Source organism: Pollachius pollachius (assembly GCF_949987615.1).
Source record: "Pollachius pollachius genome assembly, chromosome: 9".
NCBI lineage: Eukaryota > Metazoa > Chordata > Actinopteri > Gadiformes > Gadidae > Pollachius > Pollachius pollachius.
Genome location: NC_136942.1, coordinates 5,583,750 through 5,601,223, shown reverse-complemented (window position 1 = coordinate 5,601,223; position 17,474 = coordinate 5,583,750). Strand labels below are relative to the sequence as shown.

At 46.8% G+C, this 17,474-nt stretch overlaps 1 protein-coding gene across 1 annotated transcript in view; it reads left to right on the top strand.

Moving 5' to 3' along the window:
* The window catches only part of wnt7bb (wingless-type MMTV integration site family, member 7Bb), a gene marked incomplete at its 3' end in the record, with an annotated part of 26,772 nt that extends 17,290 nt beyond the window's left edge, over nucleotides 1-9,482 (top strand). The window contains exons 3-4 of the mRNA XM_079742778.1: nucleotides 4,573-4,844; nucleotides 9,003-9,482. Of these exons, the coding sequence (XP_079598904.1) occupies nucleotides 4,573-4,844; nucleotides 9,003-9,482 (752 nt within the window). The remainder of the gene's footprint in view (nucleotides 1-4,572; nucleotides 4,845-9,002) is intronic.
* Between the last annotated feature and the right edge of the window lie 7,992 nt (nucleotides 9,483-17,474).

Here is a 17,474-nt window from a genome sequence, read left to right as displayed (position 1 = left end):
CTCTCCTCTCCTCTTCTCTCCTCTCCCACCATCCTCTCCTCTGCTCTCCTCTCCTCTTCTCTCCTCTCCTCTCCTCCCCTCCCCTCCCCTCCTCTCCTCTCCTCCCCTTTCCTCTCCTCTCCTCTCCTCACCTCTCCTCTCTTCTCCTCTCCTCTTCCTCCCCTTTTCCCTCCTCTCCTCTCTCCTCTCCTCTCCTCCCCTCCCCTCCCCTCCTCTCCTCTCCTCTCCTCCCCTTTCCTCTCCTCTCCTCTCCTCTCTTCTCCTCTCATCTCCTCCCCTTTTCCCTCCTCTCCTCTCCTCCTCTCCTCTTCTCTCCTCTCCCCTCCTGTCTTCTCCCCTCCTCTAACCATCCTCTCCTCCCTCCTGTTTTTGTTACAAACATGGTTTGCCAGCCATAGTGGATGCCGCTGTTGACGACAGAGAGGCAAGGTCAATGTGAGTGTTACTACTACGGCGGCTGGATCCTACGCTACCAGATCTCTCCCTGGGCTCTCTGAGGTTGTAAATCACCCCTGCGCTATGCCATGTGAAATTTGTTTTAGTGGTGTGCCTGCCTTAACTGCTCTGAAACACAGATTGCTGTTTAAGTGGCGGGCGGCCGCATCCAGGATTCCTATTTTTTTTTTGTTGTTGCCTGCTTGGCTTGCCCGTCTCGTCTGAGGAAGTGCTCCGACAGAACATAACATGGTGGGCATCGCACCATGGTGGGCTCTGGCTTACCTGGTGTGGTGGGGCTAATGTGAGGGAATTGAGAATGAGCAATGGCCTCCCCCCCCCCCCCCCCCTTGCCACACCCCTTCTTGATCATCGTCATCATCGTCATCATCATCTTCATTATGAAATGTATAACTTTGGCTGCTCTCAGTACACTCAATGTCACCTGATACTGCAGTAAAAAGGAAATAAGGATTCATTAAAACATGAGTTCAAATGCACAAAATGTCTAGACGAGATCCTCTTTGTGTTCTTCTGCTCGTCTGCTTGTCCATTCTGCGACCCCTCTAACTCTGGTCTTGGACTGCGTGGCTGACACTTGCCACTGAACTCCATTAGACATCTGGTTTAATATTCGGCCTCCTATTATTCTCCTCTGGACTCCTCCAAGTTCATTGAGGTTTTTCTGGTCACTCCAATTTTCCACTGGCAGCTCGCGCGGCTATCCAAGGGTGGTTGCTCCTGGCTGGGCTGTCGGGACACAGGCCGGGCCCCTGGAGGAAGCTAGTGACTGGACCTCTTAAGGAAGCTACCGTCTGGGCCCCTAGAGGAAGCTAGTGACTTGGGCCCTTAAGGCAGCTTATGTTTGGACCTCTACAGTCAGCTAACGTCTGGGCCCCTAGAGGCTGTTAAGGGCTGGGCCCTTAGAGGCAGCTAGCGGCCTCTGTATCTCTGTCTCTCACTCTCTGTCTTTCATTTTGTCTTGCATCCTGGTGTGAGAACAACAGCATGGCACTGTGAGTAGGATGCTGGCTTGCATGCACACTAGTGACAGATCATGTGCTGTCACTAAAGCACATGAACGCACGTCAGTATCTACCGTGCATCCATGGGTCGCAAGAGATGTCCGATTTTTATTTGCGTGCCTCCACAACAACAGCTGATTGACATGCCAGTGGTCAAAGCACAAGAACATTTTGTTGTGATTAACTATATCTGGGAAATGTGCGATGCATTCTGTTGCAATTGTAAATCGATTATGTGTCTTTTTATTATCACGCCTGAACCACCATTTTGATTTGCACGACAGCGAACAAGCGAATGACCGAATACTCATGTCAATGTGTGGTACGTCTGGGTCCCTTCCGGCTTGTCGGGGTGACAACCAATACAAGGCCCATAATCATCATCAATTTTAGGCATGCATGGGAGACACAGAGAACCACCCTTCTTCTGGAAACTTTTACCATTACAGGGAAATCCAGTTTGTCATGGTTCTCTGTGTGCATGTGTGAGATTGTGTTTGTGTGTGTGTGTGTGTGTGTGTGTGTGTGTGTGTGTGTGTGTGTGTGTGTTTCAATGGGTTGTATATGTGCATGTGCATGGCATGCAATTGGGTTTTGCTACAGAATTTTGGTTGGGCCTTTACGTGTTTGTTTCTGTGTGTTTGCGTTTGCATGCATGTGTCTATGTGTATCTGGGTGCACACGTGTGTATGTGTGCGCACGACTGTGTGTGTGTGTGTGTGTGTGTGGGTGGTTGTGTGTGTGTGTGTGTGTGTGTGTAGATACGGGTGGAAGCAGGGGCATAAATGTTTTTGTGTTTTCATAACAGTGCATGACCCCGGCTCCGAGTGTGGATGTGTGTGTGTTTGAGTGTGCGGCTTCTACCAGCTGTGCGGATCCGTGTGTGTGTGTGCAGCTTGTGTTTATGTGTACTGACAACCCTGTGTGTTTATGTGTGTTTAAAAACGGGGGTGCAGACCACAGGCAGACGGGGCCCTCAGCCCCTGTAGCTGACCAGCGGAGCAAGTGGTGGCTGAGTCAGTCCCCTTTCAGGCAAAACCCAACGCCTGGAACATAAGGCCCCATCGGGCACGGCGCAATGACGCTCTAGCAGGCTAACAATGGCTACTCTGGTCGGACACTATGGAAAACGAAAATAGCAGCGTGGTCAAAGAAAGTAATCAGCGTTGGATCCTCGTCAATCCGGATCAACGTCCGAAAGGAAGCTAACCGCTAATGTTATAATATTGTGTTGGATATGAGAGATCTGTTGACGTTGTATATATCCCTCCAGCCTGTGCTAGGTCTTTTGTTTCGCTACGATTTCCATGGGGTCACTTCTAATTTGCTGGCAAATGTCTCAACAATTTCTCTGTATGTTAACTTTGTGGATTTAATCCTGTCTTGTTGTCGTACCTTTGGTATGGCTTGATATTGAATCTCTTACACAACCCCGTCCATTTCTGTATGCCATACAAAAAAAGCTTTGAATCATTTCACTTTCATGAGATTGGGAGTCAAACCGATGTCGCCTGTGGAAAAGCAAAAAAAACAAAAGGGATTCCCTTTTTTTTTCCCCGAGCCAATGTCAAATCACGGGAAATCACCAAGATTAGCAGTGCAGTACAGCGCATGATGCTTCCCGAGGTCCGACCGTGTACGACTGCTGTGACCGGCTAAGTACATTACACAACGCACATCCAGGGGCCTACACAGTGTCCCCTTTATGACGTAAAAGGCCCTTCAAAACTCGGTTGGCATGGCGCTCTGTATTTTGTGCTCTGACATTACTGCCGGTTGAGGAGACAACAGATTTGTAAGTGCCCAGAGTCCCTTTTAGACCAGAAACTGGCCCTTTTTAGATGTACTCCCTGTGTATGAGGACAGCCATGGAGGAAAGTCTCTTTGGCTCTTTTTTTTTTTTTAAGGTCACTTAATCCTCAATCACTTTATTTCTCTGAAGAGCCTCAAAGGTTTCACATGTACGGGTAACGACTCGGGCTGTAATTAATAGCAATGATCAGAAAGCATTTGTTTTCCGGAAATGCTTAGATACACTTTGTCTTCATCGTTGGCATGTATGGCATTACTTGTCACCGGTGTACAACAAAGAGATGCTTTAACAGGTATGTAAAAGCTTGTGTCACCTTTAGCCACACACACACACACACAACTTTTCCAAGTATTCAGACTCCCTCAAACTAACTCGCACCCCCTGTTCCTCAGTGAAGCAGAGTGCTGCCCGCCAAGCCAGCGAGACCTGTAGACCTCCATTCTGTTTCATTGTAGGCCTCTGAGTGTGCACACAAGGTGCTCCCTCACCAGATGAATTCAGCACTTTGGACAGCACCTAGACCAGCACACACTCTGGAATCCCAGCACTGCACTCTAGAAAAAAAGTCCAGAGCCCAAGGACTTTGTGGTCAGAGCCGGGGAGACGGCATTGCCAAGTCAGGTGGAGCAAGGAGGAAGTGGGGGGGGGGGGGGGGGGGGGGGGATGGGGTTGAAAATATGCTGTGGCTTATCTGCAATGCATGATAATGATGATGATGGGGTGGTGCTTTGGGTTTTTGGCCTTGATGCCATCGGAGGATCAATTTCAGTATCGGATGGCCACTTTATAAGGAAGATGTGAAATAGCTTTCCGCCTTGGTCGGTCGTTGGCAAGAAACATTTTTCGTGGTTCTGTCCAAAAATTTCAAAAATGTGGAATTGTTACTTCAGACAAAAGCTTAATATTTATCCATGCCACGCTGCACATCGTTGTCGTCTAACTAAATCACATGGGACATTTGTCGTTGAAGACACTTAAAGGGGACATATTATACCACCAGGTGTGAGTGTGATTAGCCGTTACAAGCCGTTTTTAAAATCGGCCTCTTCTGACATCACAAGAGGGCGTGTCCACCTAGATTGATGGATCAGTCTACCAGCCTACCCAGTAGACTGTAGCAGACGTTGCTCACCTGTCCAGCACACATCTAGGTGGACACGCCCTCCTATGATGTCAGAAGAGGCAGATTTTCCAAACGGCTTGTAACGGCCAATCACATCTGGTGGTGTAATATGTCACGTTTAAGGTGAAAAAAACGTGAGTCTGACCACTAACAAAACCTCCCCCCTTTCTCACCAGGCAGTCGGGAAGCGGCGTTCACCTACGCCATCACGGCGGCGGGCGTGGCCCACGCCATCACGGCGGCCTGTAGCCAGGGCAACCTGAGCCAGTGCGGCTGCGACCGGGAGAAGCAGGGCTACTACAACCAGGAGGAGGGCTGGAAGTGGGGCGGCTGCTCAGCCGACATCAAGTACGGCATCGAGTTCTCCCGCCGCTTCGTGGACGCCCGCGAGATCAAGAAGACGCAGCGCCGGCTCATGAACCTGCACAACAACGAGGCGGGGAGAAAGGTAAACACATCCCTGTCGTGTCGGTGGCTTTATGAGCGTTTCCCCGCTGGCAGCTCGCGAGGCTATCCCAGGGTGGTTGCTCCTGGCTGGGCTGTCGGGTCACAGGCGGTGAAGCTAGTGACTGGGCCTCTTGAGGAAGCTAGTGACTGGGCCTCTTGAGGAAGCTAGTGACTGGGCCTCTTGAGGAAGCTAGTGACTGGGCCTCTTGAGGAAGCTAGTGACTGGGCCTCTTGAGGAAGCTAGTGACTGGGCCTCTTGAGGAAGCTAGTGACTGGGCCTCTTGAGGAAGCTAGTGACTGGGCCTCTTGAGGAAGCTAGTGACTGGGCCTCTTGAGGAAGCTAGTGACTGGACCTCTTGAGGAAGCTAGTGACTGGGTCTCTTAAGGAAGCTAACGTCTGGGACCATGGAGGAAGCTAGTGACTAGGTCTCTTAAGGAAGCTAACGTCTGGGCCCCTGGAGGAAGCTAGTGACTGGGCCCCTGGAGGAGGCTAGTGACTGGGCCTCTTGAGGCGGCTAATGTCTGGGCCCCTTGAGGCAGTGAAGACCTTGGGCCCTAGAGGCACCTAACACTGGGTTCCTAGAGGCAGCTAGCAGCCTATTTTGTTACCTCCCAGATAGGGTGAATGGTAGGCTGTGTTCATGTAAAGGGTGCGGGATGGTCTTGTGTTCAGGGTGTTTGAGTCTCAGCCATAGGGTACTGGTTCGATCCCCAGTGTCTCCCTATAAGTCTCCTTCAGCTGCCTCACCCCTACCTGCTCATTTATGCCTTTTTTCTATTCAATACTTTGGATACAGTTGGTAAATAGTAGTAAACTAAGCAGGTGGTTTGAATTGACTTTAGTTGTTCTTTTTTTTCTGTGTCATGGCATAAAGTCTCCCTTTTGATAATATTGATTTTCAATGCTTAATTAATATTTGTAGTGTGTAGAGTGCCTACGAAACGTGTCTAAAAAAACAAAAAAATCCAAGCTATGAATATCCTTAGACAAATATCTGTAATTAATAACCACCACCAGAGAACTTGGCCAGGATCCAAAATGGAGTCCGTCCAGCACAGCTTCACACTCTCCGACGTGGGCCTCCAATGTCAGGCCTCGGAATAACGAGGTGGAACAACAGCGCCGGGATATAATTGCAGTTCTCTATGCCATAGCAAAACAAATCACTACCATTTGACTGGAGCCATTCAGCGGATGAAGGGAGGCTGATAATGGCAGTGTTAACAGGACAGACTGTAGCCTCCTGACACAGGATGCGATGTCAACTCCCTGGCTCATTCATTTCTATGGGTTGCTCCATGCAGACACAGATCAGTGCTGGCCAGGTCCTGTGGGTAATACTCAAGCGGAACCGTAGCTCGCCCGCTAGCTGGTAGAAGTTGTGTTCATTTGGGGGCAATGTGCCACCAAAGGGAGATAAGTAGTAGTTTGGGTTAATGAAATGTGGCCCTTAACTGGGTAAATCTGTGTGAGGAAGAGAGGTCATTGGTTCTTTCAATGTTAATGGTATCCTGCTTGATCAAAAACATACGTGAAGAGCTTAGTGGTAAATCGGAAAGTACTTATGGGTTTGGTTCTTTTAGCTTTTTTCTCTGACTTATAAAAAAGGACACGTCTATGGTTTTAAAGAACAATGAAATGCGCTGGTTTCAGACACACAGATGCCTTCGTTTTTCATAATTGGGCGAAATTCAGAGCTTATGTGTGTGCATCAAGACAGAAGGGACTCAGCGGCACGGTTTTGAATTTCGCCAGACAATATTGTTTGCAAATGTTCTCATATTGTGATAAAAGAAAAGCGAACAAAAAGCCATTGAGTCAAGTAAGGTTTAAAGTGTTTTCGTCGACAAGGACCATGGATTGAACTCAGAGGAGTGTCTGTGCCTGTGTTCAGTCAACGTAAAGGAACACCTAGTAAATCATTCCATCCTCTTTCATCTGGGGAAGTGGCCTGGCTTTTGACAAGTGATCTTTTTGTGAGGGGAATCGGGACATATTGGTCTAGTTGAGGAAAAGATTGGAGACTTTGATGGACACGGTTTAAGTAAATGTTTCCATGCATCCGTCAGGATGTCGAATACCTTACTGTGGCCATCATTGTGGTTTTGCACCATACATTTTTCAAAATCCTCCTTCTGCATCAACATCCGAGGCAAGGCCCTCCTTTTTATAGCGAGGGACTTTATTAGCTAGCTCTTCGGCTCTGTTGTTGTTTTGCGCTTTTCCTTCTTCGGGATTATGTGTTCTTTGCTCCGCTTTTGTTTTTTTTGGTTCTGTTTCAAAATGGTTTGGTAAAAAAAAGTTTTCAACTTTTGCAAATTAACTTTGTACGTTGTGTACACTCTGTCAAGAGTGTCCCGACAGAAGCGACGAGTAGAGCCCCGCTGGCGAGGTCGAGTGCCAGGAAAAAAAAAGGGCAGCGCCGGGAAAAATGCCCCGCCAACCGACCAAAGTGTACATCTCCTCTTTAACGACAAACATGCACTCACCCTTTTTTCGAGCAAGTCAACGGTTCCTAATTGGGTTAAAGGACTCGGGAATCATCTCGGACGTGTTAATCCGACCTCATTCACCACCACTTCTCTCTGTTCCACGGCCCACTCGCTGGGAAGGAGACAGTTTGTGTTTTTTGAGGCTTGTTCTAAGTATTAGGTCCCTGGATGCGAGCATTGACTCTGTGTTGACACTTTAAATGCTGTGGAGAACGCACAATATTTCCCATATGCCGGAGGATTAGGCCGACTCACTTCCCAGTTTGACATATGTTGGGGATAACCTCACAGAAAAATGAACAGTATGCCTTAATTTTCCGAGCCAAACATGACAAACTCATTAGTTACAAATGTATTGAAACATATATAGAGTCGTATAGTTATACCGTATCTTGTTTTATATTGATATTACATGTGTCTTTAAGTAAATGTAATGGAGTGTGTATGTGCAACACGTCTCACGTTGGCCTGCTTTTAAATCAAGTGCAATGGCTACATCCATTCTCTATTTACTTTTCCCCTTGAATTGATGTGGTTTCCGAGAAGGTAGAGAGAATTACAGGGTAGGATTTTAACCAGCAAATGTATTTTCCACTATTCCCCAACATAAAGCTGACATTTATGACTCTCCTTTCCCTTGAGAAATGGACAAACTTCCTTTGGTCCACCTCTTAGAAATCCCATTATACTCAAACGCTGTGATAGTTAAAATAGAATAATCAAATATTTGCGCAAATTTATATAAAAAGTTCATTGATGGAACATAGTTCTATCATGCTGTTGAAAAAACATCTGTCATAATCTGCAGATCCGTTTCCACTTGCAGTGGCCAACGTTACAACGGCACTCTGCAATCACATTCTCCTAAAACGGAGGAGTTATTTGTTTATAAAACCAATGTTGAATTCAAATAAATATGTCAGCCACGCTCTCAAGACGTCCTCCCTAGTATGTATACTGTACGGTTGCAGAGAAAACAAACCGGTGAGAAACTGTGTGATGCAGCTCTTATACAGTTTTGACAGGATAAAGAAAGGTGTGGAGAGTGAAGTAATTCACGCATATGTTTCACAAAGAAAAACATGTCAGTGGGCTGAAACATATGGTGAACAGAAAGGGTAATGTGTCTTCGCCAACATTTCTGTATGTTGCTTAGGTACAAAATGGAAGGAGCTATATTCTGTGTGTGATATCTGTCATTAGTACATGCTACACGTGAACCTCCTAAGATGGCGCAATTTGATTTGGTTCGCTATCTCGGGATATTGGGCAATATCCCATGATTGACATCTCGAACTCGGGATATTGTTCTCATCGCAAAATGTCCCGCTTTGCAAGTGTTTCTTTACAAATAAATCCCGGCAAAAAGTGTCATCTTGTTAATTTTTGGAGTGTTCACGTGTAGTATATACCCAGGCTCCGTGAATAGTGGGGAATAACCCTATCAGGCTATTCCCCACTATTCAGTTCGCCCTGGCAAATAATTGTTAAATAAGTTTCGGAATATAATCGATGGGAATGCCAAGCTTCTGCAGCGAAAAAACAGTCACACGTTGTTGTTTAGGGAGCCCTCTTGAATCCCTCGTCCCACCAGTTCTAAACCAGTTCGTCTTTTGTCCCGCTCCTCCCCGCCCCATACCCCCTCCTGCCCACCCCCCCCCCCCAGGTCCTAGAAGAGAGGATGAAGCTGGAGTGCAAGTGCCACGGCGTGTCGGGCTCCTGCACCACCAAGACCTGCTGGACCACGCTGCCCAAGTTCCGGGAGATCGGCTACGTGCTGAAGGACAAGTACAACGAGGCGGTGCACGTGGAGGTGATGCGGGCCGGCCGGCTGCGGCAGCCCACGCACCTCAAGGTCAAGCAGGTCCAGGGCTACCACAAGCCCATGGAGACGGACCTGGTGTACATCGAGCGCTCGCCCAACTACTGCGAGGAGGACGCCGCCACCGGCAGCGTGGGCACGCAGGGCCGCCTGTGCAACCGCACGTCGCAGCACACGGACGGCTGCGACCTCATGTGCTGTGGGCGCGGCTACAACACCCACCAGTACACGAAGGTGTGGCAGTGCAACTGCAAGTTCCAGTGGTGCTGCTTCGTCAAGTGCAACACGTGCAGCGAACGGACGGAGGTGTTTACCTGCAAATGAGCAGCGGCCGAGGGGGGGAGGGGCGATCGGTGGACCGGAGCGAGGGACTAAATTGGACAGGGGGAGGAGACGAGGTGTGGGGGGGAGGGTGGGGGGAAGGGGGGGGGGGGGTTAGGGCGTGGGGCAAGCAGGAAGAGGAGGAGCCCAGCGGGCGCTGTTTAAAAAGGCGGCAGTTTTTTGAGATGAATGGACTATTATCAGCTCTTCATTCGCATCGTTTTGCACAGCAGAATCTTGACGTTTTAGGAAAGTGACGGCTAACTATCGGTAGTTGATTTTCCCCCCCCCTGAACTTCACTGACACAGGAGCGTGTGCTTGCATACTGCCGTATCCATGGTGAAGTTGGAACTACAGGAAGCGAGTGACACCTTTGACGGAGACTGTGCTTTGCACTCTGAGAATTGAACTTTTATGAGAGAGAGAGCGAGAGAGAAAGAGTCTTGCATAGATTTTTTTTTTATGAAAAAAAGGACAGCGACCTGAGTGGTGGTTAAAAATTGAACTGCAACTGTTGGAGGGGTGCAACCAAGAGACATGCCCTGAAGTCGTTTTTATTTTTATTATTATTGAAAACTGTTCCGAGTTTTTGACTTATTTTTCGACTAAGGGTGAACACAAGTGAATATTGTAGAGGCTCCGAGACTGACGGGGCCTGCTGTTGGAGGTTGGTGGTGGAGAGATGAAGAACAACACTCTGCAAAGTATGCTGCCGTAAGGCACGCCAAAAGATGAGTGCAGATTTCTCTTTGCTAAGGGGCCTCTGTTGGCAACTGGAACATGGAGGAGTATGTTAGCTTTCCAGTCACACTGCAACTGTCTGTTTGAACACTGAAAATAAATTGTTTATTTATGTTATAGTATCTTAAGAAAAAAACAAAGCACTAACGGGTAGAGATGTCTTTTTTTGTACTAAGTGTAAAAAATATACTTTCTAGAATTTTGACTGAAGACATGTGTCTATTAGAAAATGTCCCCCCATACCCCCCCCCAGAAAACAATTACCTTAAACAAAATGGCACCATTGTATTGACGGAAACATAACCATGTATTCTCATTCAATCACTATTGGTTAAGTTTCACTGTAGGATAGCTTTTGTTTGCAGCCCTCTATCCACCCAACTTTCATGTCTGTTTGGACACGTATGCCTTTTTCGAGAAATAGACCATAGCAACAAAGCTCTTTTTGTGACAGCTGAAGTCTTTCCTCATTGATATTGGCATGTTGCTGGATGTGTTGTCAAATGCTGTGCTGACTATTTTGATTCAGATACAACTCGTGCAACATCAATAAAAATCCCATTTGACCCAGTTTCCATAAACTTCATTGCTCAAATGTTGACTGTTTGCAAACCGTTAGTCAGGTGACTAACGGTTGTGAAAGCTATCTCGACCCGGTCAAAGCCTTCCCAAGGATTGGCCAATCAGAACGTGTTGGGGGATTCTGCAATATATATAAGAAATATCTGCTAAGCCCACTTAGTAAGACCTCATACAAATAGCCACAATGAATGGCGTTTCTTTATTAAAAATTCATTCATAATTTAACTGTTGAATGACAAATTATCCTATCCATTATCTGCTTTCAAAGCTATATCAAAAATGAATATGAAATGCCAATGTAAATAACTTTGCTTTCTGTGAATGGACATTGTTAAAGGAGCTTATTCTGGCCTGGCTAAATTATTTCCACTTTCTTAGCATGTCCTTTAACCAAATTCATAAAATGCTACAACTGCCTTCTAGGTGATATCATCAATGCACAATATGCTCTATGGTTATTTTAGTTTCAGTCAAAACCCCTTGTGTTTATGCCACGTTCAAACGCCACAAGTGTATTCATGTACACACTGGTTGAATGTTGAGGTTCAGGGTTTATAAAATGAACAGGATATTCTACCTTTGTACTGGGTTCTCTATGAATAACACATTAAATAACTTATATTTTGTTCTGTAGGTTTAGCAGTGAAAAGCATGGAATTATGTGATGAAAAATACTTATTGTAACCCTGTGACATAGATTACAAGGGATTAGGCATAAACAAATCGAATGCGCTCTTAATTTGTATTGACCTGTGTATGAATATCGACGAGTATTAGCGAACCACACAACATTCCCAAAATATAATTTATTACGATAACATTCTTCTTGTGGCATTGTTCACACACTTGCTGTTTTGCTGTGATATTAATTTTAAAAAAAACAAAAGAGTTGTTTTTCAGAATTACATTGTTGGGTACATTTTCCACAGGCCGAAAAAAGAAGAGGAAAGGAAGGGATCTTTACTCCACTTGCAGGAAAGGTTACAGAGTTCTCCCAAATCCTTTACTTGAATGCTAAACGTAACGAGATTGCTCTCTCTTCGTGTACAGTAGCTTATGTAAACTGTTCCAGGGAAGATGCAAAGCAATCATTTCCCATAAAGTTCCTCCCAAATACTAACATGCAAACAAACTATAACTCTCATATTCTATATTTTGGTATTCTTTTCAGTTTCCGGTTTTTCGCATTTCATTCTCCGAGCTCATCGGATTTTGCATGTATTGGCAATCATGTTGCCGGGAATAAATCATTTAAAAACACCCAAGTGAAATAAATAAACCAGGCCGTGTACTGACATTGACGTTATGTTCTACACTGCTTATGTTCATAATATGCTGTGGTCTTCCTCCTTGATTATGGTACGCATGGAACATCGCTCAGTGATCTCTCTCAGAGGAGACCAAAGCTCTCTCTCTACATGGGACACACACACACACACACAGTAACACACACACACACACACACACTCTGTGCAACAAGCAAGGAAAATAGAATACAACACAGAAGGGAAAATGCGGGAAAAAATTAATCTTCCGTTGAAAATTAACGCAATTTTTATGCCACCGAAAACCCCAAATCCCTCCGAGAAGCCATTATTCACCAAGATGGATGGTAAACGATTTTCTGTGTTGTTGGTTTTGAGGCGTGTTTGAGTGTGTAAGCGGCATCTTGTTTTCTTGTTCCGGGGGTGGTCCTAGCCACCGGGAAATACCTGCGTTCACCCTCAGCTCTCTTCTGGTTTTCGTCTTTAATTAAGAATGTGGTCGTGGGAGTTCAATAAAAAGGTTCATTGTGTCGCCGCAGTGTGGTTTGGAGCCATCTCCGCTCAAAGCACTAGATGATGGGGGGATTACTGCTGCAGACTGTTAGGATACTGTTAACTGGCTCCACTCTCTCCTTCCTCTCCCTGCTTTCTCTCTCCTTCTCTCCCCCTCTCTCCTTCTCTCCCCCTCCCTCCTTCTCTCTATCTCCTACTCTCTCCTCTTTCCCTTCTATCTCTCTCTCTCTCTCTCTCTCGCTCCTTCTTTCCCTCTCACTCTCCTTCACATCCTCATTCTCCACCTCTTTCCTTTCTTCCTCTCTCTTTCTCCCTCCTTCTCCCCTTCCTCTCTCTCTGTCTCTCTCTCTTTCTCTCCCATGCTCTCCCTGACTTCTTCTCTCCCCCTCTCTCGTGCTTTCTCTCCTTCTCTCCCCCTCTCTCCCCTCTCTTCCTATTATCTGTCTAAATTTTTCTCCCCCCCTCTCTTTCCATCTCTTCCCTCTGTCTCTCTTCGTCTTTCTCTCTACTACTTATTTTTCTCCCCCTCTTTCTCCCCTGTTCCCCTCTCTTACCCTCTGAGTCCCCCTTTCCTACTCTTGGTTTCTCTGTCTCTCTCTCTTTCTCTCTCTCCCTTTGTCTCCATCCGTCTCTCTTTCTCCCCCCCCCCCCCAACTATTTTTCCATCTCTTTCTCTCCATGTCTCCCTCTCCTTCTCCGTCTGTCTCTGTCTCTCTCCCACTCTCCCTCCATGCCCCCTGCTTGAGACTCGAGCTGAGCCAGAGTCACTTAGCAGGGAAGTGGACCTTCATGCAAATGCCGGGGCCCTGTGTGAATGGGGAAGTGGCTCAATGCAGCTCCTATTTTCAGGCACACAAACCAGAGTGTAGTTCCCCTTTGTTTGGGTGTGTGCTTAGGGATGGATGGGGCGGCCTGGGACGGAACAAGGTGGTGCATGTGCGGATGGAAACCGCGGCTGAATGGAGTGGTTATTTAGGAGGCGAGCTAATTGAGAGAGCTTGGAGGAGAGGGCGAGTGGTTACACTTTATGAGGGAGGAGCAGCTGCTGCCAAGTTTGGGTTGTGTATGTGTGCGAAGCCTGGCAGAGTGAGGGGAAGGAGAAGAAACACTCATTGACAACTTTTGAATGATTTAGCTTAGCGGCTAACGGTTAGTTTGCAGGCAGCGTCGTTGGAGGAGTGTGTTCCAATGCTTTTGTTGAATTGAAGGAATTTCATTTGAGCGCATCCTAAAAAACGTATGAAAACGTATCAATGGTGTCTTCTACACAATGTACTTTATATTTGAAAAACTGTTTAAATTACATTTGCTCTCTTTCTCTTACCCTCCCCCTCTCTTTCTCTCACATCTCCCCCCCTATCTTGCTCTTTCTCTCTCTCTTCCTCTCTCCCACTTTCTCTCTATCTCTGTCTCTGTCTCTCTCACTCTTTATCTCCCTCCCTTTCTCTCCCATCTATGCCCTTCTCTCTCTCTCCCCTCTACCCCCCTCACTCTATCTCACTCCCATCTCTTTCCTCCCATCTCTCTCCTCCCTCTCTCTCCATCTTCCTCTCTCTTTCTCTCTCTCTCCCCCTCTCTATATCTGCCTTCCTCTCTCCCTCTCTTTTGCCCCTCTCTCTATCTCCCTTCCTCTCTCGCCCTTCTCCCCCCCCCCCCCCCCCCCCCCCCCCCCGCTCTCTCTCTCCCCTCTCCCCCTCTATCTCTCTCCCTCTGTGAAAGAGTGCTGTGGTGTTGCTTCATTCACCGGCTGGACGCTCCCACTCATCCTGCTGTATGTGAATAGCATTGCAGGCAGTCAGCAGAGCAGAAGTAAGACGTGTTTTGTTAGTCGTCTGAAACCCTGCGGGCCCGGAACTGCATAAGCTCCCCGTAATAAAACCCTGGGCCCGGGAGAAATAAATAAATACACTTGTTTTAATGACGTTTTGTCATTTCAATAATATGAGATAGAAAAGCAGACCCCCCCGGCTGTGTGTCTGTGTGTGCGCTATGTGTGTGTGTGTGTGTGTGTGTGTGTGTGTGTGTGTGTGTGTGTGTGTGTGTGTGCGCCAGTGTCTGTGTGTGTGTGTGTGGGGGGGGGGGGGATTCTGTGTGAGTAGGGCTAAGGGGGCAGTGTGTGAAGGTGTGAGTGCATGTGTGTGTGTGTGTGGTATCTGTTTCTCTGTGGGAAGGTGTGTAGGATTTGTGTTTGGAATGTCTGCGTGTGTGTGTGTGTCTGTGTCTGTGTGAGTGTGTGTGTGTGTCTATGTTTGTGTGTTTGTGTGTGTCGGAGTAAAGGAGCAAGGTTTGAAGGTGTGAATGTTGGCATTAGCTTGTTTGTGTGTTTGGGTGGGTGTGTGTGTGCGTGTGTGTGTGTGACCCTCTCCATAGAAGCCATTGTTCCGGTCTCCAGATCATTAGCTCCATAGAATATATATTTTACTAATACTTCATCCAAGTGTCATCAGGGTGTGTCGAGGCCAAACTTCCCCCAGCTCTGGGCCTCAGTATTGGGGAGGATAGAGGGTGGGGGGTTGGGTTGGTGGGTTGGAGATCTGGGGTCAGAGGCCCTCAAGACAGACGCAGTGCTACATGCAATGCTGACATCACTGGGCTGGGCCTGATCGATGGCCGCGACGGTGCGAGAGTCCGTTATCGCCGCGTGCAGCGCAGCGCTCCCTGTGAGGAATGGATCAGGAAAGCTCAGAATTCAAGGGGGCGGCTCGGTGGAACCAACCGGCCAACTCACCGACACAGCTCTTGGGGAACGGTTCAATTCCCACCTGTTGCGTGTCATTACTTCTCTCTTTTAACCGCCTGACCTGTCTCTCTCCAATCACCTGCCTTAAAAGGCACAAAGAGCCAACGCTATATATATTTAAACATTTTGAAGTCTTACCTTTATTCACTATTAGTATGTAGTTATTAAGACACCTTTATCTAAAGGGAGTTGCGTTGAATTCAGATACAGCTCGAAAAGGAGCAGGCAAGAGTTTAGTGCTCATTGATGCCTCAGGATCATTCCCACTCTTGATGACATTTACTTAGAAACGTATTATTACTAATCGAGTTAAACCAGGAAATACCAAATACATGTGTCAACTTGACATGTGACCACTTAGATTTACTGAGAATCCCTGTGTTCTAGATAGCACTCATCCAGGAAACGGATGACTAACAATGAGTCACAAGAGCAAACATACATTAATAGCTACAGAAGTTACAACAAATAAACAGACGGATGAAAGACTTCCACTCAAAAGCAAAAGATTTCTATATAAACTATAATGTCTATCTTATTAATTGGTTTTTAGATTTAAAAAAAAGCAATTAATGGTTGTTACAGATCCTTTAAGATTGTTCCTTGTATTGTTGTATCAGGGATTATCATGGTAATCGTATTACATCAAACAATAGAAAGTCATCCGTTTTAGTGTAGAAGTGGAGAAAGTCATATCTACCCCACCCAAAAGTCCTGTTATAGCATCAAGAGAACGCTGTAGCATAAATCCACCTGTTGCGCCACGCTCAGATTTCACCAAATGCCTGTTATCTCCAATGTATTTAAAGAGAAACAATAACGGGTTGAGGTGGCAGAGAGATCTCTCCGGGTCTTTAAAGGTGGCGGCCCTTTCCCCTTCCTATTCATCAAATAGACAACTGCCCCCCTTCCTCCTCATTCCTCCAGCCGGACTCAAAGGGCTCGGCCCTGCTCCTCCTCTTGCCATTTGTAACTTTGCAGGAGACGTTTGAGCAGAATGACAAGTGTGGGATCAGAGACCTGGGCCACGGAGATAAGACACAGCTGTGGGGCGCGCACAGCCAGAGGAAGGGTGTTGGGGAAATAAATTACCAGGAGAAGGGACAGAAAAATTAAAAAATCAAGGAGTCACAGGTCAGCAGAGTTGACGTCTGAAGCTAGCCAGATACCAGAGAGGAAGAAGAAAGATCTCCGGTCCAGACGCTCAACATCCATTACAGGCTTCTGCCCCAGTGTAGAGAAAAAAAAACAAAAAACCAAGACGTGCAGAAATTAGTGTGGAGGATGCTCTGTTGCCATGGCGTGGCCTTAGGGTGTTGTTTGTTATTATGGGATGTTTGGATTAAGGTGATTAACAAAAATCGAACAAATGGAAATATTACTACTGTCTGTTAACAACGCAGCCCTTAAACCCCATCAGCGACATGTATGGATAGAATGACAACAGAAACCAAGCAGACTTAAATAAGGCCACTTTTTTTTTAACGCTAAACAGGGCAAAGGGGTCCACATATTTACCGTTTGCACACCCCGCCGCAAAGAGGGAGCCTGCTGTAATTACGAGCGTGCAGTCTTTGTTTTTCCTCACGATCGGTCGGAGTGGTGTTTTTCTGTGTTCCTTTGACTTTTGTTTTGACTGCTTGTCTTGGTGGAAGACCATCATTTGGAGGTTTCTCGTCATCTGTTTGATATTAGTGGTGAGGAGCATATGGCCATGGTGAGGCATAACCCTGTGTGTGACATCATAAACCACAACGCAGTCCCGGGGATGGGAGGGGGATGGTCGTCAAGACCCCGGCCTTTAAGAAGGAATTATGAATAGTACCTGACGTGTCTCTGGCTTTTGCTGCGCAATTCCCGTCCCACAATGCATCTGTTTTTGTTTGGTCTGTTGTTGTTATTTATACGCTTTCTTTACTGCGCTTAGCGTAACCTCGTGCCCCGTTGCACAATCCGACGGCTTCCTCATGAAAAACAAATACAATTGTTTGATTTCTTTGAAGGGATGAACAAACAAACGACACACACTTACCAGATATTAAATGCTGTGTATACAACAGGGCTGAAGCATAAGAGCTAGAAGAGAAACAAACAGCCTACCACCAGATGCAGGTAGCTTCTCTTTAGGTTTTAAAGTCTCCCCGGAGATGTGC